The sequence below is a fragment of the Prionailurus viverrinus genome, chromosome E1 (genome assembly GCF_022837055.1).
Source record: "Prionailurus viverrinus isolate Anna chromosome E1, UM_Priviv_1.0, whole genome shotgun sequence".
Classification (NCBI taxonomy): Eukaryota; Metazoa; Chordata; class Mammalia; order Carnivora; family Felidae; genus Prionailurus; species Prionailurus viverrinus.
Genome location: NC_062574.1, coordinates 37,138,447 through 37,160,647, shown reverse-complemented (window position 1 = coordinate 37,160,647; position 22,201 = coordinate 37,138,447). Strand labels below are relative to the sequence as shown.

General features: G+C 50.5%; 1 protein-coding gene across 6 annotated transcripts in view; it reads left to right on the top strand.

The window, feature by feature from the left end:
* Positions 1–22,201, top strand: part of MARCHF10 (membrane associated ring-CH-type finger 10) — an 83,166-nt gene that overhangs the window by 59,540 nt on the left and 1,425 nt on the right. For 4 of the 6 annotated variants that reach the window (XM_047833868.1, XM_047833867.1, XM_047833866.1 and 1 more), the window contains 3 exons: positions 2,386–2,552; positions 4,933–5,042; positions 14,362–14,475. In XM_047833868.1, the coding sequence (XP_047689824.1) occupies positions 2,386–2,552; positions 4,933–5,042; positions 14,362–14,475 (391 nt within the window). Of the gene's footprint in view, positions 1–2,385; positions 2,553–4,932; positions 5,043–14,361; positions 14,476–19,745; positions 19,789–22,201 lie in introns of all 6 variants that reach the window. The other 2 variants (XM_047833870.1, XM_047833869.1) reach the window with 1 other exon arrangement.

Here is a 22,201-nt window from a genome sequence, read left to right as displayed (position 1 = left end):
TATCCCTGTGCCTACCTTCCAGCTAACAGAACTTTACTGGAGCCCTTGAGCCCCTCACCCACCCTATCTCATCTACCCCCTCCCAATATCCTTTCTGCCCCCAGGAAACCATTCTTGCATTGTATTTATCATTCCTTTGAATTTATTTATGTATGTATGTATGTATGTATGTATGTATGTATGTAACCTCTACACCCAACGTGGGGCTTGAACTCACAACCCTGAGACCAAGAGCCGGATACTTCTCTGACTGAGCCAGCCAGGGCCCCCTCTTGATGTCTTTTAATGAAAATCAATTTTTAATTTTACTGGAGTCAAATATATCCATCTTTATGGATTGTGATTTGTATCTTGTTATCTTGATGAAGAAATCCTTTACTAACTGAAGGTCATTAACATGTTCTATCTATTTGGGGCACCTGGGTGGCTCAATAGGTTGAGTGACTTTGACTCAGATCATGATCTTGTGGTTCATGAGTTCGAGCCCCACATTGGGCTCTGGAGCTCAGAGCCTGGAGCCCGCTTCGGGTCCTGTGTCTTCCTCTCTCTCTGCCCACCCCCCACTCACGCTCTGTCTCTCTCTCTTTCTCAAAAATAAATAAACATTACAAAAAAATTGTTTTAAAGATATTCTTCCAGGGGCGCCTGGGTGGCTCAGTCGGTTAAGCGTCCGACTTCAGCTCAGGTCACGATCTCGCGGTCCATGAGTTCGAGCCCCGCGTCAGGCTCTGGGCTGATGGCTCAGAGCCTGGAGCCTGTTTCCGATTCTGTGTCTCCCTCTCTCTCTGCCCCTCCCCCGTTCATGCTCTGTCTCTCTCTGTCCCAAAAATAAATAAACGTTAAAAAAAAAATTTAAAAAAAAAAAAAATTCTTCCTATTTTTTTCTAAAATCTGTACAGTTTCACTTTGAACACTTAGGACTTAGTGTGAAATGGATTTTGCTCTTAAATGTGAAGTAATGTTTAATATGTGATGTGAGGTATGCTTTGTGAATGCCCAACTGTCCCAAGATCTTTCCTTGCTCAACTGAAGGGCCACCTCTGTCTTATAACTATAAATGTACGAGTCTGCTTCAGAGCTCTCTATTCTGGCCTGTTCCTTTTTGTTTTTCCCTAATCCAATACGACGTCATCTTAATGTCTGTAGCTTTTATAAGTTTTGGTAGCCAGTGGTGCCCTTTGGTAGGCCTCCCCACTTTGTTCCTTAAGAGTCCTGGGCTATACACGTTTCAGAATCAGCTTGTTGGGATTTTCACTGAAACTGCACTGAATCTGTAGATTATTCTGGGGAGAACTGACATCTTAGAGATACTGAGTCTTTAAAAAATATGATTTATCTCCTCTTTTGTTTGTGCCCATAATAGAAAACTATAGTTCGGTTCCTTTTCATGACTTCTGTTTCCTGGGGAGGAAGGTCTCTTCAGAAACTCAGCACACATTTCTATCTCCAGAGCAATGCCCATTTCTTCCTCTCCTTTGATTTGAGTCTCTGGCCAGTTTCCTTTCCTTGACCAGACAGTCCCCAGGCTATGAGGATTCTAAAGAACAAGCCATAGACTTCCTAAGGGCCTCCCAACATGAACATCAACCAGCTAGTCTTCACTCCCCGTCGATTAGACACAAACATATCTGCTTACATTTTCACTAATTCCATCTTTATCAGATCCCAGCAGCTTACATTCTGGAATGTTGGCAAAATTTCTTGGCAAGTGTTATGCTATTGGTGAATTCACATCCAGGTTCCTTGGTTCATCATCATCCCAAACGACATCTAGTGAGGGGTCTCTGTGTGCAAATACTTTGCCAGACTCTCGATGCACTTTGCAGAGCGGTGACACCGCCATCATGGCATCCAGGCTGCCCAAGACCCTGTTAGATAAGTAGTGGTGGTATTGGCACCACATGGCTTTATACGTGAGGAAACAGAGACCCGAGAAGCTTCGAGAACTGGTCCAGAGTCACCAAACCCACACGTTTCAGAGGCAAGCCTCAAACCCAGGCCCCCTGCCTGCAAATCCCACGTACTCAACAACAAGCCACACCGCCAACTCCCTCACAGTGGCCACGACAGGGGGAGGGGCGCCCAGCCCTTTCCATGACTTTCTTCTGTAGCCCTGTCCCACGCCTCTAGATTTATGGAGGCACTGCTGGTTCTCCTGGTCAGCTCACACGTACCACTAGCTGCAGAGGAGCCTGACACAAGACTTTGTGCACCTGCTATCAGTAACCCGGAAGAAGTTTCAGCAGGGTGGGAGGGAGCAGGGGGTGGGCCTGGGGAGTCCTGGGGGGGGGCCTCCCCCTTGAACATCCCGGGACATGGTACTTGTAGTTTGTAGACACTGCAACTGTGCAGACCCCTGCTCACCAGGGCTTGTTTTCCATTTAGTCTCCTGGAGGAGGACTCAGAGGAGGAAGGAGACTTGTGTCGCATCTGTCAGATAGCCGGGGGTTCCCCAACCAACCCCCTCCTGGAGCCTTGCGGCTGTGTGGGAAGCCTGCGGTTTGTTCATCAGGAGTGCCTGAAAAAGTGGCTGAAAGTGAAAATAACATCAGGTGGGTGGGGAAGGAGAAGCGGAAAACGTGAGCCAACATATAATTAATATGAGACACCACCGTGCGGGACTCCGAGCCTGGACAACTGTCCCCTCTCCTCCTAAGCAGTAGCCAGAAGAACCATGGCCCCTGACCCCAGGACTCTTGCTCACAGCGCTGATGGACAGTAGCGGGTCTAAATGCTGCCTTTAAATTATGGGAGGGAAATGAATTTGTTTCCCAAGTCTGAGAGAAGAATCTTGGCGATGCTATTAAATCCTACCCCACTTGAGCCCGAGCAGAGATGCTAAGATTCCCTCCCAGGAGGAAGGAAACTGAAATAGGTCAGTGGTTGCACCTCAGCAAAAGCACACAGCAGCCATGCCTGCTAATAGACACCTGGCAAAAGCAGTTCTGCTTCCTTTTATTTGCGGGGGAAGGAGGGTGTCACCTAAGAAACTGAGCAAAGCTGCGTTTTGGCAGTAGGGGCAGGGAAAGAGCGCTGATCTAATTTTCTAGAACCGTATTAGGTAAAGAGATTTCCGCGTGCTGGCTTTGTCAGCTCTGTCTTTTGCAGATCTTGTAACTGAATGTGAAGCCCTTTCTCACCTCCCTGGGGAGGTTATAACCTAAATACGGCCACATGGGGAGGTCAGCTGTGGTTTTCTTGGCAGAAAACGGGGGGTTTCTTTAAAACACGGTTTGAGGAAGAAGGGCAACTTGAATAACAACAACCAAAAACAAACAAACAAACCGAAACAAAATTAACAAACAAAAGCAAACAAAAAACCCAAAACAGGAAACGGCAATGCAAAGAACCCATTACAAAATAGCTATGTCTTTCAGAGACAACTCCCTGAAAACCTTTTACCCCATAGCTGGATCCTAGTTCTCTTCTCTCCGTGTTTTCTTCTTTGGTTATCACTCTTTCAGGCAGCCTGGGAGACCTAAGAGCTTTATCCTGTCCCCATAGGGAGTGGCCACGTCCCCTCCAGAGAAAGAGGCAGGAACCGTGGGCCGATCGCATTACCCGTCTCCTCCCTGATCCCCTGTCCACCTTCTGCATTTTCCCGAGCAAGGGAAACAAACCCGGGCCCATCATCCAAGCTGCTTCAACACATCTCCACGCAGCGAGCTTGGTACTCAGTCCTTCAGACGGGGAGGAAACGGGGATCTTGGCCGCTAATGACCCTGTCATGCGGTGTTTTATCTTACTACAAATTTGGGCCAATTAAACATCTAGCACAGGAAAAGAGCACTCATGAAATGTGCAATGAAAGCGCTGCTAACTGCTTGTAAAACGCCAGCATCAGTAGGGGTGTGTTGAGCGCCATCAAGATCAGAGGCACATGGGACACTCAGTAGCCTAAAGCACTACCGAGAGGCCCTAAAAAAAAAAAAAATCAAGCAAACAAAATGCAGACACGGGATCACCATTCATCCTTGTCTTTTGACGTTCTCTACCATTTACTATTTCTTTACGTCCCCATTGAGGCAGAGTAGAACTGGGGTATAAAACGGCACCAACCCTACCTTTCCCAAATAAATGCAGGTAACTAACCAGGCCTCTAGTTTCTAATGCATGAAAATAAACACCAGGACATCATTAGCAAAACTGCAGCACCCACGTGCCAGGAAAAGACGCTGGGCATGGTGTTTGCCTCAACACAGCACAGTTCTGCATCTTCCATTTTTGCTTTGGGGACCAGGATAAGCGGAGAAAAAATGCTGATCTAGAATGCATGTTAAAAAAAAAAAAAAAATTAAAAAAAACCAACAACCCCACAGCAACAAAGGAAGGCTTCTCATGTTTCTTTTCCCAGATGAGGCTGAGCTCAGTCTCAGGGGCTGGCCAGAGATACTGCTGTGCTAGTTCCTATACATGGCCCCCGGCTCCCTCACCCCCTCAGGAGGGAAGTCACCTGGGTGAGAGGAAAGGTAGATTTTTAAGCCACAGACTGAGAAAAGCTTCTGCCATCAATATGGTCCTCATTTATTTGCTTGGACCTGTGTTATGTCTGTCAGAAAAACAACAACAACAACAAAAACAACAACACAGGCCAATCTTCACTCTTTTGGCAAACACCTATGTTACAGATTCTCTGCCTCCATGTAGCAACTCCAATTTTATGAAGCAGTGTGTTTATATTTAAACAGAAAGCAAGGCCTATTATCTAAAAGTCACGAGAATTTCACGTATACAAAGCTTGCATGCATAATAATGAAAACGATTACGAAGGAAATTTTCCAGATCTCAGATTCAAGGTCCTTTTCTACAGACAATGGCTGGCTTTAAAAAGGTCACTGAAACTCAGAATTCATAACAGACACAAGTTCACTCCCAAAATGTCAGCAGAGAGAGACCCAGGGCTACATGTAACAAAGAATTCTTTAATTTCAGGAGCGGATCTAGGTGCCGCGAAGACCTGCGAAATGTGTAAGCAAGGCCTGCTGGTCGATCTGGATGATTTTAACGTGACCGACTTCTACCACAAACACCAGCAATCCCGGGTAAGAGACACTCACGCCGATCTGCTTCCACGGGTCAAAGTCAGTTAGAGGCGGCGCATGGTAGGAAGACATGCTTTCCCTGATAAAGGGACAGTATTAGGTCTGTGCATGGCATGAGTCTGGGAATGTTCCCCCCACCCCCCCCCTCGGCTCTCATCTCCAAGAAGGTCTGCTACTAAATCAGGCCATCGGGAGGGTTCGAAAGTCTTGGTCACCTGGGGTTGAGGTCCCGCTGTTGTCAGGGGCAAAAGTAGGAAGGCAGAGTAGCCGACTGGACACAGAAACAGGAATACTCTGGCAAGCTCCATGCCCCGATTTGCTGAAGTAATTTAAATTTAATAGCGACAAGGAAAAAAAAAATCAGGGTCTTGGAAAAAATGGTCCCTAATTTACATAGCAAGTAACTCTAGGGTAATAAGAAACTGCTTTACTGTTTATTAACAGGTAGTAAGCACCTAGTGTGTGCTTTTTAACACCCGGTGAATTAATTCTCCTGGGGCATTTGGGTTGCAATTCTAATACTGTGAAAAAGCTAGCGGGGCCCCTGGGTGGCTCAGTCGGTTAAGCGGCCGACTTCGGCTCAGGTCACGATCTCGCGGTCCGTGAGTTCGAGCCCCGCATCGGGCTCTGTGCTGACAGCTTGGAGCCTGGAGCCTGCTTCTGTTTCTGTGTCTCCCTCTCTCTCTGCCCCTCCCCCGTTTGCGCTCTGTCTCTCTCTGCCTTCCAAAAATGAATAAATGTTAAAAATTTTTTTTAAAAAAAAGAAAGAAAAAGCTAGGTAACCTTATGTGGGAAGGTGATCCGTGCTCAGAATAATAGTTAATTGTTCAGTTCTCAGGCAAACGATCTTTTCTTTAGAACTGCACTGTCCAATATGGCAGCCACAAGCCACATGTGGCTAATGAACAAGTGGCTACTGCCACTCAAGATGTGCTACGTGAGGGGCACCTGGGTGGCTCAGTCCATTGAGATCTGACTCTTGATTTCAGCTCAGGTCATGATCCCACGGTTGTGAGATCGAGCCCTATGTAGGGCTTCACACTAGCCTCCCTGAGATTCTCTCTCTCTCTCTCTCTCCCTCTGCCCCTCCCTTGCTCCACCCCTCTCTAAAATTAAAAAAAAAAAAAATTAAAAAGAAAGATGTGCTGTGTCAAATGCACACTGAATTTCAAAGACTCAGTATTAAAAAAGGCAAAATATCACATAAATAATTTTATATTAATTAAATGTTGAAATAATATTTTGAATATACGGGGCTAAATAAAACATACTATTAAAATTAATTTCACCAGTGTCTTTTCACTTCTTTAATGTGGCTACTGGGAAGAATCAAGTTACATACCGGGGTTGCATCTGTGACTCACATTGTATTTCCATCGGGTGATGTTTATCTACAAGGTGCCTTGCATGTAATAAGCAGTCAATAAGTATTTATCAAATGAAAATAGTCATCATTACCATTATGATTTAACATGATTAGGAAAAAAAAAAGGATTAATAACCGTAACTGTAAAGCACATTACTTTAAAACTATAAAATCATTGTTAGTAACTAAAATGTCATTCTTCAGAGGAGTCCCTTTGACTTTTAAATCATTAGCCTGTGCCAAGACCTTTTTGTTTGTTTGTTTGTTTTTTGGAAAAAAGCACAGCTGAGTCAAAATGCTGCATCTGAGTCTAGGCAATTGTTTAGTTACCTTTTTTAAAACCCTAAGGCTTCGAGACAGAAGGACAAACTATTGATAAGAATGAAATATTTGAATAGCACAACCAAGAAGTTTCTTGGAAAACTTGGAAAAAAGGAAGAAAGAATTTCCTGAGAAATAAATGTATTTTGAGTCCATCCTTTCTGAGGCCTGAGGGTCTTGAATCACTCGGTCACAAACCCCAGGCACTGAGATGAGAAACAGAAGTGATTCTGGAACCACACTACTGAAGGGAACCAGGGCCCATGAGTGCCTGAGATCAGGATGCCAGCCAGGGTGCAGAAGGTTCCACGTGGTCATCTTGGAAGATTATTTCCGGAAATGGAACCTGTGGGACTTCCTGAGAAGGACATGTCCAGACAAGGCCAGGTTATGTGGAATACTACCAGAATGGTCTGCAGACATCACACAGTGCAGCCCAAGGGATTGCCTTGTCTAGGGAAGACCCCTGTTGGTTCCAAGTATTTCTGCATCCTGCATCGTTCACCCTCTGCAAAGCAGCTACCACCACTGTGCGCTGTTGGTTTACCATTGGTATTTGTAGAATTCACTCACTCACAGCAGACTTTTCAAGTTGTAGTAAAATGTTTGCACTCACGTAGCCAGAGGCAGCCTACCCCACCGAAGAGCACAGCAGCTTTGATGAAGGTATGAACCTAAATCCCTATTCCCCTCCCCAAAGTTGCTGTGTGACCTCGGGGAAACTACACAAGCTCTCTGGATCTCACTTCTCTCATCTGTAGGAAGGAGGAGATAGTTCCTACCCCGCAGGATGGGAGGTAGGAAAAGACTTGAGGATAACCCCTAATCCAGGACCTGTGCAGAGAAGGCGCTCAGGAAATGAGATCCACCGTGTTACAGCCCCAGAGATGCCCAACGTCTCTGGACTCGAGGGAGGCAGCTAAGCACGCCAGGACAAGGCTAGAGTCCATCACTGAAAAAAGCCGACCAGCCCATGCAGGGGTCATACCCGTAACCTTGGCTTCACTGCATCCTACCAGTGGAGAGAAGCATCTACAAGCATGTCCTAACCAGAACCGTGGAAGTAACTGTGTTAGCCAGAATCTTGGTGGAAGAGATCGAGGCACCCTCAACAGGGGTGAGTAAGGAGAGCTGACCTAAGAGCAGAAATGTGCAGGAAAAGAAACCAACAAGGTAGGATGAAGTATCCTGAGACTGGCATTGTGACCTTTCCCAGGCCTCAAGTGACAAGGGGAGGGTGCAACCACCAGGATCAAGAGACCCATAGGTATAGGAGAGAGAGTCCGCAATGGCCTGTGACCTTCAGTAACGGAAAGCAGCCACTGCCACACCACTCTCCAGCAGAGAGGGAACAAGAAGAATAACCACCCGGCCTCCCTCTCCTCCCGCCCTCTGGTCCCCTGCCAGGGCCTCCCATTGGCCAAACCCAACGGGAAGCCAGAGAACAAGGGGGTCTAGTTAATGCGATCCATTGAGATCGGCGTGTAGGGCACAGCACAGGGTGGAAACCGAATCTGGAGGGGAAAGCAGAAAATACCTAGCACAGTGATTACTCTACATGGAAGCAGAAAAGAGTTTAAATGAGTTTCAGCAAGAACCTGACAGGCCATCAAAGCCTTTTGAAAATGCCCTTCATTATAACCACAGGTGGAAACTAGACTGACAGACCCACCCTGGTGGGCGAACAACAGTCCCAAGAACCAACGCGAAGTATTCACCTGCAGGTGGAAAACAGTTGCGGGCTCACCCTTTCGCAATGGTTCTGACTGCTCTGATGGACCCTTGTGGATTTAATGGAGTCTGTTTGCCAACAGTCTGAGTTAAACTTGAGACAGTAGGGAAGCATGACTTAGACAAATTCAGAAACTCCGTGGACCAATGCGGAAGTAACTATTGTTGAACAGAAAGATATGGAGGATATAATATGCTCTCGGCTTGTCCCCAGCCGGGGAGGCCCCTTGGCCTGGCCTTGGAGTTGTTATGTCTACACAGGCTCCTGAGGTCCAGGCCTTTCCCGACTCCCAAACCTTGGTCCTCTGGCCATCTTAGCCAATGCCCAGTGCCCTTCACTCCTGGCAAACAAGTTCCTTTGTTGAGACATGAGGTAGCTGGTCCCCAAAACAGACATATACAAGGAACAGATCAAAACCAGAAGAAGCCTAGAACTGACTTCAGCCCAGTCTGGGTCTCACTTGACCTCAACTAACTTGCTAACTCACTAATTAACAATGAACTTATTATCTTATGCATTTTTTCTTTAGGTGGTTTTGGGGGTTTTTTTGTTTTTGTTTTTGTTTTTGTTTGCTTTTCTTCAATTATAAAAATCACAAACATGCAAAAATCCCCTATAATTAACATTTAGCTGCATGCCTTTTTATTTTCCTATTAAAGTATTCATGTCTAGGTCGGGCCCCAGAGATTCTGATTTAATTGATCTGGGATGGGCCCAGGTATCAAAAAAAAATTTTTTTTTTGAAATGTGGCAAAATACACATAACATAAAAGTTTAACTTTTAAAACACATATTGAGAGCCTATTGTATATCAGATGCTCTGCTGGAGACACCGAGGTGCCCAAGACCAGCACAGTCACTTCCTTCTAACGGGAAGGGCCATAGGGAGGGTAACCCTAGTGTGGGAGCATCACAACGAGGGATGCGCAGGCAGCTTGGGAACAGCCACAAAGAGGTCTGACCCGTTCTCAGGACCAGAGAAAGATTCCCTGAGGCAGAGACAGTTAAGACCAGAAAGGAAAAAGAGCAGTGAGCTCTCTATCCACGTGCCCTTGAAGGCAAAATCTGAGATATCAAAGAAAGACACCTGACACAAAATCTGATCCCAGATCGCAGTCATGCCCACTGGGTGTCCAGTCAGCATTGTCAATGGCTTTGAGGGTGTGGAGGGGCTTAGACCAGTGTTTTCCTGGTTTGCTTCAATGCACCTGAGTAGGAGCAGAGTGAATGTTGCCCATGGGTTTTAACAGGGCATTGAAATGTGATTATGCCCCATCCCTCAGACACTGGGTGGTTCCTGTAGGCCCCGTAGATCAAGGCTTGTTACTTGGCTTCTAGTGGCTGGATTAGGAGCTCCTACAGGCTGTGTGCAGAGTGGCCCCATGAAGCAGAAACAACTGCGGGGGCCCTAGGACCTGGACTAAGCACTTAGGGGGCGCTGGCACCTGGTGGCCCAATCATAGCTCAACCCTCCCACCCTCCTTACTCAAGGATGCCTGAAAAGTAAGCCCAAGAAGCATCCTTCACTCTGTGGGTGCTGTCCAGGAAGGAGGAGTCCTGTGTGACGTTTCTCACCCGGGAAGTAGGCTTCAGATCTGGCTCTGGCTGGGGCACTCAGTGTTGGGGTGCAAGGAAGAACCCCCCAGATAGAGCTCGAACTAACATTCCAAACTCCAAGACAGGCCAGGAGAAAGCAGGCTGAAGCACAGTTTAGATCACAGATTGTACACTCAGACGCCATAGAGGCCAGGCCCATATTAAATGGTTGGAATCCTGCAGGCGTCATTGTAATAAAGGGAGGTGGTCACCGAGGCAAAATGGAGAGTTCTGTCTCCAACTGGAGAAGTTCGTGTTTGTCTGTCCATCCTTCCTCTCCTTCGTTCCCTTTCTTTCCTTCCCTTCCTTCTGCCCTCCCTACTTCCCTTCCCTTCCTTTCCTTCCTTCCTTCCCACCAGAGCACATCCCCAGACCACATTGTTGATCCATAGCTTAGAGCAGTGGTTCTCCAAGACGGGTGATCCCCAGTAGCATCAGCATCAATTAGGAACTTGTTAGAAATACACATTCTTTGGCTCTACCCACCAGACCCACTGAATCAGAATCTGGGGGAGGGCGAGAGGTGGTGCCCAGCAACTGCTTTTTGTTTAAGTTTATTTATTTATTTTGAGAGAGAGAGAGCGAGACAACATGTGTACTGCATATGAGCAGAGGCAGGGGAGGGGCAGAGAAAGAGGGAGACAGAATCCCAAGCAGGCTCCATGCTATCAGCACAGAGCCTGATGCTAGGCTTGGGCTCAATCCGACGAACGATGAGATCTGGACCTGAGCTGAAATCAAGAGTCAGATGCTTAACCAACTGAGCCACCCAGGTAACCCCCAGCAGCTATGTTTTAAAAGGCCCTTTCAGTAATTCTGATGCACATGCAAGTTGGGAGTGACTAGGGTCAAAAGACATGGCTAAATGGGCCACTGTCTGGTCCAAAATCATACACTTTTGTCATTCTTTCATCTGTACATATATTTATTGAGCACACACCAAATATCCAGGGCTGGGCACGAGCACAGGATCAAACAGGCACATGTGGTCCTTGCCCTGAGTCCTATCTTTCCTCTCTGCCTCTCATAGGATATTTTTATTTTGCAAAATACCACGTCCATTTGTATTAGCTCATTTTGCCAAAAACACCTTGGGGAAACAGGCAGGATAGAGGTTACTTCTCCCCTTTTTATAACTGGAGTCACCTGGGTCAGGCCCAGTTAAAACTCCGCCCAAAGTCTTAGCACTCGATGGCCCCAGGCTGCCCGCTCTGGGGGCCCACGCCCACTGTGTGATGGAGATGTGCTGCTGTCTTCTTTGCCCGGCTGCACAGGAGGGTCTCAGCGGGCCTCTGGCTGTCATTGCTCTGAAGCACAGGCCTGGCTTTGCTCCATCGCAGCCACGGACAGATGTCCTTGGACACACGCAGCCACCTAATCACCCTCACACCTAGGAGCATCTCTTGAACACATCTGAAGACTTGATAGGACATTCAGCCAGGCTGTCTGCGTCTTTGAGTGGATTACATGGAGAATTTCCATAGGTAGCCAATCTCTTGGCCCAAATGAATATTAACAAAATGAAGGGGTGGGAGGGAGGTGGGAGAAAAGAAAGAAAAACATCTGGCAGGCAGCCTGAGTGCTTCGGGGCTCCTGTCCATGGCTTCATGAGCCTTCTCTCTTTCGAGCCTCCCTGCCCCCCACCCACCCACCCACTGCCGACACTGCACATGGGTGTCAATGTCCCACCAGAATGGTTCGGGGAGGGAGGGTCAGGAAAGCTACAAAAATAACGCTCCAAAACCTAGCTCATTTTGCCCTTGCCGAACAAATGCCCTGGAACTCTCTGTGATAACAAGTCCCTCCCACTTGTGGCTCGGAGCCTGAGATGACTGAGTTCACTAGCAAACGCATGCTCTGATTGGTCAGCCCAGCCCCTCTGTGGTGCATCACCAGCCTTGCAAAGGGCGCACATCAAGGGGCCCCCGGCCAGTGAGATTTATGGCACCACGTGACAGGTTCCCTCCCACAGGCCAGAGAAGAGACACAATCTGCTAGAAGTGACTTTTCAAATTATCTGCAGAAAACATTAGTGGATATTTTCCCCATCTGCATGCCTCCGGGCCTTATTGAGTCATAAAAAGTAAATGATTTCCCTGAATGCTTTGACAAACCTGATCGTTCCAAGCCATTTTCTAGCTGATTGATTTGCCATTATGCATCGGAGTGTCTCTCAGCACAAAGGCTTACTGGCGAAGAGGGTGCTGGAGAGAAAACCAGCAGCAGCTCGCGGGAGGCCACCGCCAGCCAGCGATAGAAGCAAGCAAGGGAGAAGGCTCGGTGTGCGGGGAGGAGCCGAAGGGTGTGGGTTAGGAAGGCTTCCCAGAGGCGGTGGCTTGCGAAGACAGTCGACAAGGAGGCAGGTGGGAGGAGGCAATTAGGAAAAAAGTGAAAACAAGCAACTTCCTCTCTGCCCGCTCTAGGCCAAGGTCAGGAGAGCACAGAAAACATGACCAAAGGCTAAAAATAGGAGGCTAACTGCTAAGGACAGCTGACTAGAGCCTTTAAAGACAGGTCCGTAGAAGAGCGGAAGGGCCTTGAGCCGTGACCTTGGGGCCAGTGGTCAAGATCCAGAGTTGGACCTGATCCAGAAGGAAGAGTGCACCGATCCTTGCTCAACCTGGGCACCTCTTCTGGCAGCTGTTTTGTTCTTCCTGAGCTACCCTTGATGCAATGGGAACAGGGAGATAGGCCCGGAAGGAAGGGAAAAGCACTGAGGTGGTCGCCGCGTCAGGTCTGAGCTTCAGTTATCCTAGGGAAGCAGTCACACTTCTGACCTTTCCCCAGGGTGATGCAGAGGGCCATGTCCTCTGCTAGGGATTTTAGTCTCCCAGGGGCTTCCCGAGCTTGGTCTGGCCTTTCCCTATCCCCCAGCCATGGGGATCTGATGGGAGGCCAGGCAGGGAAACAAAGCGGAGGGGGAGGGGTCGTTTCTAATGCCCCTAATTTATTGAAGGTCCAGGAAGGGTCCACAGGCCTTGTGGCATAGACCACCAAAGGCACTGAGGACAGAGGAGCTGTCCTCAGCCAGACAGCCAGACCCTCCCTGTGTACCTCCCTATGTTCCCAGCACCCGTGAGAAAAATAAAACACAAGCCACCGCTGAGGAAAAGCAAACTGAGGTTCATGAGGAAGGCTTCTACAAGCAGGAGACATTGCGAAGGAAGTCCTGGGAAAGGAGTGGGGGAGGGTGGGGAGGAGGGGGAGGGGGGCGGGGGGCACTCAAAACAGAAGAACAAACCAAGCCCACCGATGGAATGAGGAAGAGGTGAGCCAAGGCCCTGAGGTTCGCAGTCCATCTGGAACTCTACTGGGCACATGCTCAGCTTGCCCTCTGGGAGTTAATGGACCAGCCAGGGCTGGGGGCTTTAGGTGAGACCATCATCAAGCCCAATTATACAGAGAGAAACACACAGAACTAAGACCTGGGGCCTTTTCTCTGGACAAACAAGGGATCTAGGAAAACAAAATGCCCGTGGCATCTGTGCTCCACATTCTCCCACAGAAAACTTTTCCTTCCTAAGATGCACATCTCATTGTGTTTACTCCTCCGCTCAGGTAGCTAGGTATACACACACAGCAGGACATCCGCACTCTTGGCTTGGCCTGATACCCTCCCACCTTCCCATACTCGCCAGCCCATGCCCAAACAGTTTTTCAGTCCAAGACGAACACCTTCCCCATACACTCCAGCCACACCAGTGCGTAGGGAATGTTACCCAACACGTGCTCTGCTCTCTCCGCCCCTGTGCCTTTGCTGGCATTCCATGCCTCTGTCTGAAAGGCCCTCACCGACCCTCAGAGCCCACCCAAGGTGCTCCCATCCATTCGGGAACGTCCAAGGGGCCTTCCCCATGTCTTAGTAAACTGGTCTCTCTTCCCCGTGCATCTCCAGTGTAGCATGTGACACTTGCAGCTGGTACTAGAACCGTCTCTGAACGAGGCTGTCCCACACCAGACGATGGGCTCCCAGCAGGACCTCATATTCCCCACAACACCCAGCTCAAGGCTTTGACGTGTAACTGCTCAATAAACGTTCAAGGCATGGGATTGAGCCTGGAACACGGGGCTTTTTCAGGGCATCCTCCACTAAGCAGTAAAGAATTTCCAGCCTCTGCCCTGAGAGTGCAGTAAAGGGTCCCCCCTCTCTTGCTCTGTTCTCTGATCCCCAAAGGCAGGCCTTGCCTTGGGGTTTGGGGTCTTGTCCCACTTCTTGTCACCCGGTGTCCTTACTACCCTCTGCCCTGTGATGTAGGCCGTGAATAGTTTATAGATGCACTTAGGAGTCTCTTTTCCATATTTAGGCACAAAATGAGCTGATGAACTCAGGCTTGTACCTGGCGCTCCTGCTTCACCTCTATGAGCAGAGGTTTGCAGAACTCATGAGACGCAACTACAACCGAGTCATCAGAGAGAGGGTGAGTGTGGCTCCGACCCGGGCCGTCGGCAGCAGTCCCCCAAACCTTGCAGCGCTGGTTAATACATGTGCAATCTGTTGAGGCCTTCACGGTCACTTGGTAGGGTATGGCACTGCCATCGTTAGGACTAAGACGTAGTGGCTGCTAAGTGTATGCACAGTGGGCCTTCTGGCTGAAAAGTAAGGGATAATCACATGATTGCTTCCTATTGAACATAAATAGCAATTAAATGGTCACTCTTGGTCATATAAGCAAGTGAGTCTCTGGAGATATTTGCTCCCCCAAGTAGAGGCCAGCAAGGCTGTGAGGCGTGCCCACGGCCCAAGCTCGGAGGGTCCGTAAAAAACAGGGGCCTTCCCCCAAGGAGAACTGTTTCTTTTGCCTCGGCTCCCACAGTGTGTTATTCCAGTGTCTCTGCATGTGTGAGGCCAGGAAATAAAAGTGCCGACAGTGTCCCATTTGTCATTAGAGAGGGGACAATGTGTTCACCGGGAATAGTCATCTGGGGCCGCCCTTCGTTTAACAGGAGAACCAGGAGCCCTCTATGAGGCCACGCAGTTTAGGGGGAGAAGCCTGGCCCCACTACTAATTGGAGCCTGGACTTAGCAAAGTCCAGCAAAATGTGCATTTGGTCACTGTCCAGTCAGAACGCAGAGCCCCAAGGGACTTCCCTCTTGGCCAAATGCCTGTCTGTGGCCAGGCCAGGAAAGCGTACTCCATAGCCAGACACGGGTACCTCACTTACCTTAAGGTCATGCCAGGGACTGGTCTGCTTTTAGCGTTCAATGCCCCTCGGGGCCTGAAACTTGACCTCTGCTCCTATCAGGAGGTCGTGACTGGCAAGCAAGGCAGTGTGGGTGATGGGCAAGCCACCAGTGGTGTCACAAGGCAGTTTTGGTGACACTGCCACCCTTTCCCTATGCATCTCTCTTTCTCTTGACTTTCTCTTCTCTGTCCCCCACTTTCTGTCTCTCTTCATGTCTCTCTCCTCTTCTTCCTCAAGTGGGTAAGAGGCACCTGCCTGGAGGCTGAAACCCAGTGATTCTGAGAGTCCCTGACATAGCCCAGACCTTGCAATGACAGCAGGCTTCTGAGCCATCCCTATTAGTGATGCTGGGTTCAAACCATCAGTCATAAGAATTCTAGATTTGTCCCTCCTTTTTTTTTCTGGCATAAATTCTCCCCTTAGACCTCAAGCTCTCAATTAAGAAAACAGGCTGGGTCTTGGCCAAGATATCTCCTCAGGAATCTCACCCTCTTTTTGACCCAGGCCTGTCCTTTCTTTAACTCTTCCGTAGTTTTAATGGTGACATAAATTCCTCAGAGAAATACATTTAAAAAAAAAATACAGGAAGCAGGAAACGATCCTTTGTTAACATTTCTGTAACCTTATTTTCATGATTCCACATCTTTTTTAATGAACTTTTTATTGCACACTGAACTTCAAAGCACCCAGTGTTTGATATAGGTTACAGATGGCTAAAACGTCAACAGGCTAATGTAAGCAATGCTAGCCTCCAGGACTGCAGGACAAACACGAGAGGACAACGTACAGTACAACCCCATGGGTGAAACCCAAGGCCTTAAAGCATTGAGTCTGCAGAACTTTCTGGTAAAACTATCCTAGAGAAGGAGTAAGTGACACCAGGAGCAATCTGGGAACCCAGATTGCTGGGAAGGAAGAAGGAAGCAGAATGGACAGGGCAACACTCTTAGGCTTACATTTAATTTGGGAAACCCTGAAACAGATCTCACGCACTAAAACCACCACACAATAACCAGTACAAATAGCCAGTTAAGAGGGACCCAAATGGAAGGACGAAAACAAATGACTTTTGTCAAATTCACACTCTCCTGGATTTGAGTCTCGGGATCTTCTTGTAGAATATACTAAGAATCTGAGGGTAACATGTAGCAAAAAAAGAAAGAAAAAAGGCCCTATGTTGGGGAAAAAACCCTTCTGTCCTTTACCTATCAGAACTGGAGAACCCATTCATGTCTGACTCCTTGGTGGTGTCTCATTAAGACACCCAGTGATGAATGCTTGCCCATGGCGATGATCATTCACTCACTCTCTCATCCATGCCCTGGCTTGTTTCGGGTGCCGAGATGGGAATCAGGGGAAGTGGGCACCTGACATGACGCCATGTTGTCCCATTCTGACCAAGCTGGAAGATGAGACTCACATATTTATAAAGACTGGAAATAACTGGAAAGTAGCACTTGGTCAAGAGAACCAGTGGATCCAGTGAATTTCTAGAGGCTGTGAATTAACCAGATCTTCCCTGGCTAGGACTTCTGGGGTTTCCAGTGACCCCATAAACAAGCCATTTGTCTCCCTCATGAGGTTGTGTTACTTGAAGGCAAAGCCGGGCCTTCTACACCTGTCTGATGATCTGGGCATACAGTGAACCAATCATATTTGATGATCACGTCCCAGGCACTGTGGACGCCAGGGGCATTGAGTGATTACCAAAATGCTAAATGACTGTAAACGAGGACATGGTCTCCTGGGGGGCGGGGGTGGGGGGACGGTGGCGGTCACTGGCGGCTCGGTCGTGGAATTTTTATCTCTCTTTGTGACCCGCAAACCTCCAGTGCCTAGAAAATGCCTGCCGCATAGTAGGTGCTCAGTAAACGTTGATGCTCAAATCAATGAACTAATAAACCAAAGCCTATTCTCTAGGAAGTGAGTTTTGAGTTATGTTTTGGAGAAAGTAGTAGCACAAATTTGTGGAGCGTGAACAGTATTCTAGGTAAAGGAACCCTCTCAAGTTCAAGGTATATATTTGTCTATTCAAAGAATTTCTGTATGCCTACTACGTGCCAGGTTCTAAACTAAATTCTGGGAATACAAACTCCTTGCCTATAAGGGGCTCCGAGTCTGAAGAGAGATAAGCATGTAACCAAGAGTATCAAGAAATGTGCTTTACGATGGAAGAAGGAGCCAGATGCGGAAGCGCCCAGAGCAGTTAGGTCCCGGGAGGAACCACCCTTCTCACCCCTTCCTACCACTCCTTCTCCAGGACCAACTGTCCAGGCAGGGTCTTCAGAGACACAAACTAACGTTCCAAGAGGACTTGCTTTTAATCCAGTTGGGTTGTACCCTCTGCCATGGGCCTTCCCACTGCTTGAGAAGCCTCATGCCAAAGCTGCTTCCACGCTCGCCCCCCCAACCTGATCAGCTCAGGAGATGTCCCAACCAAATCTTGGGGAGTTTAGCAGCTGGACAAGGGATGGTGGTGAGGGAAAGGGCATTCCATGCAGAAGGAAAGGCAGAGGCTCAGAGAAATGAGGAAGACTTGTATGTTTGAGAGAGTCAAGGAGAGGAGCGCAGCTGGAGCTGGCAGGAAGTGAGTGTGGAGGCGGAGGCAGGGAGCAGGGGCTGGAGGGTTTGTGTGCAGCTCTGGGAGGGTTTCTAGCCCGAGGCTGGCAGGCCAGGAGATTTGCATTTTTGAGCGAAAACTGCAGCAGCTACGAGGGCGGGCAGCTGCTGCTGCAGTGGGATGGGTTAAGGGGGCCCAGGTGGGGGCACTGGAGACGGAAAGGGCACAGAGTGAGGTCCAGGCTGAAGGAAACACTGACTGTTACTCTCTGCAAGGGCCCAGCAGGAAACTAGCCTTTTCTCCAAATGCTCACGGTGGAAGCATCTCCAGAGAACACAGGACCCCACCAGCTGCCTGTTAAGCTTATGGGGACACAGGGCTGTCCTCTGTGGGGAAGCTAAATGGACTCGCCTTCCCTCACCTCCCTCCCTCTCAGTGCCCATGTGGGGTACTCCATCATTCAGGGCCAGTACCCACAAAGTCCCCTGTCCTGGACTCTCTCCTAGCCATAGGTTTTGTCAGTATCATGCTCTCCATTTCCTCAATGAAATGTACCTGTACCCTGAATCCCTCTCCCTGCTTGCCCAAGGCAGCTCCCCGATGCCCCAAAGTGCCAACCTCCATGGACTACGTCAAACCATAGAAAGAATCTCGGTCCATGAGCTAAAAGGCAAAGAGCAGAAGGGACCCCGGGCCTTTCAGGGATCGTGACAGTGCCTGCGTCCTCCTGGAGTGAGCACCCGCCCCCGCCCTGGTTTCCTGCCCCGGGGGGGCTGTATTAACATTTCACCTGTAGGGCAACTTCCACCTGTGTGAAACTGGGAGGAGGGGCAGGGAACGCAGCGGCTGGCCTGGGAGGCGGGCTGGGTCTTGAAGGAGCTCCGAAACCCCACTGGCCCATTCACGTGTGAGGCCACAGGGACTTTCTCCAGGTCCTCCCACTCACACTGTGCGTAGAAAACCCAAAACTCTTGCCTCAAAGGACCAAGTCTACCCAAAACATTTGAGGCCCAGGCTCGGCCCTCATTTGGGGAAACTTCCCTGCTCACCCAGAAGGCATTTCCTTGAGGAATGAGGCCTGGTTAACATAGATGCGGTCACCTGGCTCTGAGTCTAGGCCGGGATGTGGCCGGCTCAGCAGGAGGGCATGGGAGCTGCGGATAGCTCAGTCCTGGCATATAATTTACCCCGTCCCCAGGACCGCTACTTAGGACAGAGTCCATCCTTCTCCTGCCCTCCCCCTAGTCTGCGGGTGACAGGGACCCAGGGGCCAACGCTGCCTCCACAATGGCCAGCAGTTGCCCTAGGAACAGCGTCTGGCACCCCTCGTTTTGTCCTCCAGCCTGTCACAAAGCCCCTCTTCTGCTGGGGGGAAGCCCACCAGCCCTTCCGCGCAGGAGCCACATCCTCGCAGCCTGGCACAATGGGCTCCCACGGAGTACACAGTGTTTCTCATTGTGGCATAAAATGCCATAAAGTCAGAACAAAGAGGGAGCCCAGAGCCTTGATGGGCCTGCTGCTTCCTGCCGGGCAGAGAATACAACCGATTGTTTAAAAGCCAGTGGTGAGGCAAGTGGCCAATTAGCACGGCCTTCACCCCCACTGGCTTGTAGATGATTCGGGCCATCCAGAATGGGATTCTGCTACTCAGATCAATTGCTGAAAGGAAGCAAGTTGCGCACACATGGCCAAATTTAGAAGCCCTGAACCAGCAAAGGTGACCTGGGTCGTGGCCGCCGCCACGTGTCTTTAGGAGACGCCGCCGGTGTCTTTAGGAGAGGCTAAGCCCTGCGGGTGAATATCAACACTGCCCTTGGCACCTCTGCCCCTTTAAGGCGATGTAAGGGAGTCCTAGGATATTCCTGAGACCGGGGAATTATACATCTGTTCACAATTGCTTTGGAGAAAAAAAAAATTCATTTTTCATTGTCTTCTTTCTCATAGTTGTCAAGAAATTACCCACAACCCAGACCGGAAGAAAATGAAAGTAGGTTTGGGGGTCAGTCCTGCCATCTTGAGGGTGTTTTTGCTAACTTACTCTTTTTCCCCCGTGGCTGTGTCGAACCTCATACTGTGGAAGGAAGTAATGACCACCACCCAGAGGCAAAAATAACCCCACCAAGCCTGGGAAAGTCTAGCTGCAGCAGTCAGGAAAGCGAGTCCGAGTAGGCTGGAGGCACAGCAGATAAGAATTTTAACTCATCCTGAAATCAAGGACAAGGGCCAGCCAAAGGGAAGATGGTATGGTCAGGCGGGCTCCGGAGGGCTGGCTGCAGGCTTTTTTCCCTTCGCCTTTGCTGGGATTTTCCAGCATCCGGTACTTGGGGAGCCTCCTGGGTTATCTTCTAAACCCTGGAAGGGAGCTGTTTAGCCATCACGGGAAGGGACCACGTTCTTTCACGGGCTAGTGGCTGTCCTGGATCCTCTCACCACGCGGTCCAGTCAGGCGGCTCAGCCGGATACGGAGGCTGAACGAGGAAAGCAGGTCCCCCGAGAAAGGTCCCACAAAGGAGGCAGCACAGCTGTCTTCCAACAGGTTCGTTATCCCATTTAAAAAAAGAAAAGGAAAAAAAAAAAAAAACCCACCACACGGAAGAAAATATGCTTAATTAAAGCAGGAGGGTTTACAGCCAGGCTCAGGAAGGATTCCTCCATCAGCAGGGAGAATGAACGTTACCGTGGACTGAGGCGGGTGTGACAATCCCATCTCCAGAAGTTCTTCAGGGGAGAAATTTTACAATCGCCCGCCCTAAGGCAGGTGGAAGGTTTAGAACGACGATTCCCACACTGGCCTCGCCATCGGAATCACCTGGGCGATTTACCAAAAGGGCAGGTTCCTGGGCCCCTCCCAGGGGTTCGGATTCAGACGGTGGGGTGGACCCCCGGGGATCCCGACGCAGCCGATCGCGGCGATGCTTTGGGGAACCCCGACCAGCTCAAAGCCCCACAGGGTGGGGCCCGGATTCCGACCCCAGAGAACCCAATTTATTATTCGGGGCACGCAGCGCTGAGAACCCGGGCTGCCCGTTCTCAGGGACGCGGGGAGGAGACGCTTCCCTCCGTTCACAAAAGGAGCCCAGAGCGCGCCACGGTGTCCCCCCCGCGTCCCCTGGCGCCCTCGCCAGGTCCCGGGGCCGCTCGGGGCCCCGCCTCCCGGCCCTGCCGCCTGGGCCCACCCGGAGCCGCTGCTCCCCCTGCGGCAGCCGGGAAGGGAGCGTGGAGATCTAGAAAAGACCTTTGTGTCTCGGGGAAAGCGCCTCTGCGCCTCGCTCGCAGGTCCCAGCGGCAGCCTTCGGCGAGAGCCCCTGCTCCGAAAGGGTGCGGCCGGGAGCCGACCTCGGGCGCCTGGGCCCGCGCTCCGGCCGGGGAGGAGGAGGGGGGGAGGGCCGCGGCTCCGGGCAGGGCGGCGGAGGCGCCCCTCCCAGCGCCCCCGCCCCGGAGGCTCTAACCGGTCCCGGGAAACCCGCGGCCCGCGCGCGGTGGCTGGGCTGGGCGGGGGCGACCCCTAGTGCCCAGCGCGGGCCGCTGTCGCCCTGCGGTCCCGGGGACGCAGCCTTTCCCCGGGGGTCTGGGGCCTCCTCGCCCGGGCCGCAGGGGAGCCTGCCCTCTCTGGAGAGCGGGGGAAGAGCATCCCTGGGGCTCTGCTTAAGAAAAAAAAAAAAAAAAAAAAAAGAGTCTCCGCCGAGACCCGCGGGAGCCCTCCCTGCAAGTGCCTGGCGCTGCGCTGCTGCCCCCCTGCGTCGCTCAGAGGCAGATGGTCCTGCTGATCGTCACTTGCCCTCTCCTCTTCAGGAAGCTGGGACTAGCTGTAGGATCTGCCCCAACGCGGGGCAGCCAATGCTCCCCTGGAAACGCGAGTCTAGGCCTTCTCTCCCTGCACCATCCCAGACACTGGGGATACAGCCCGGGTGGAGGAGGGCCCTGCACAGAGGGGCTATCTTGGCACGCTGGTCAGGTGCCCCGCTTGCCTAGCTTCCGGCCGGGGCCACAATCAAGACCCAGACAAGCCGGGGCAGCCAGAGGCAGATAGACACACATGCCTCCGGTCCTCCTCTGGCCACACTCTCCTTTGCTCCCCAGAAGCCTGGCATGGCTCGCCTGGTCGGCAGCACTTTTTTAAGTTGGGTTGCCAGCGCTGAGTCACAGCTGCCCTAGCTCAGTTCAGGTAAAAAGGGAGGAAAAAGACGAAACATTGGGGCCCATCAGGTGGCACAAGGAGACGCCAACCTCTCTGGGGCTCCGTGGTGCCCATGCCAGGCTTCTCACTGGGTTCCCCCCTCCCCTGGATCTGGAGCACACAAATGCCACCGGCAGCACTGAGGTAAAAGCAGCTTCGGAGAGTTCCTGGGTGGGTGTGCCCAAGTTCCACCACTTGCCATATGGCTCTGTGACCCAGCCCC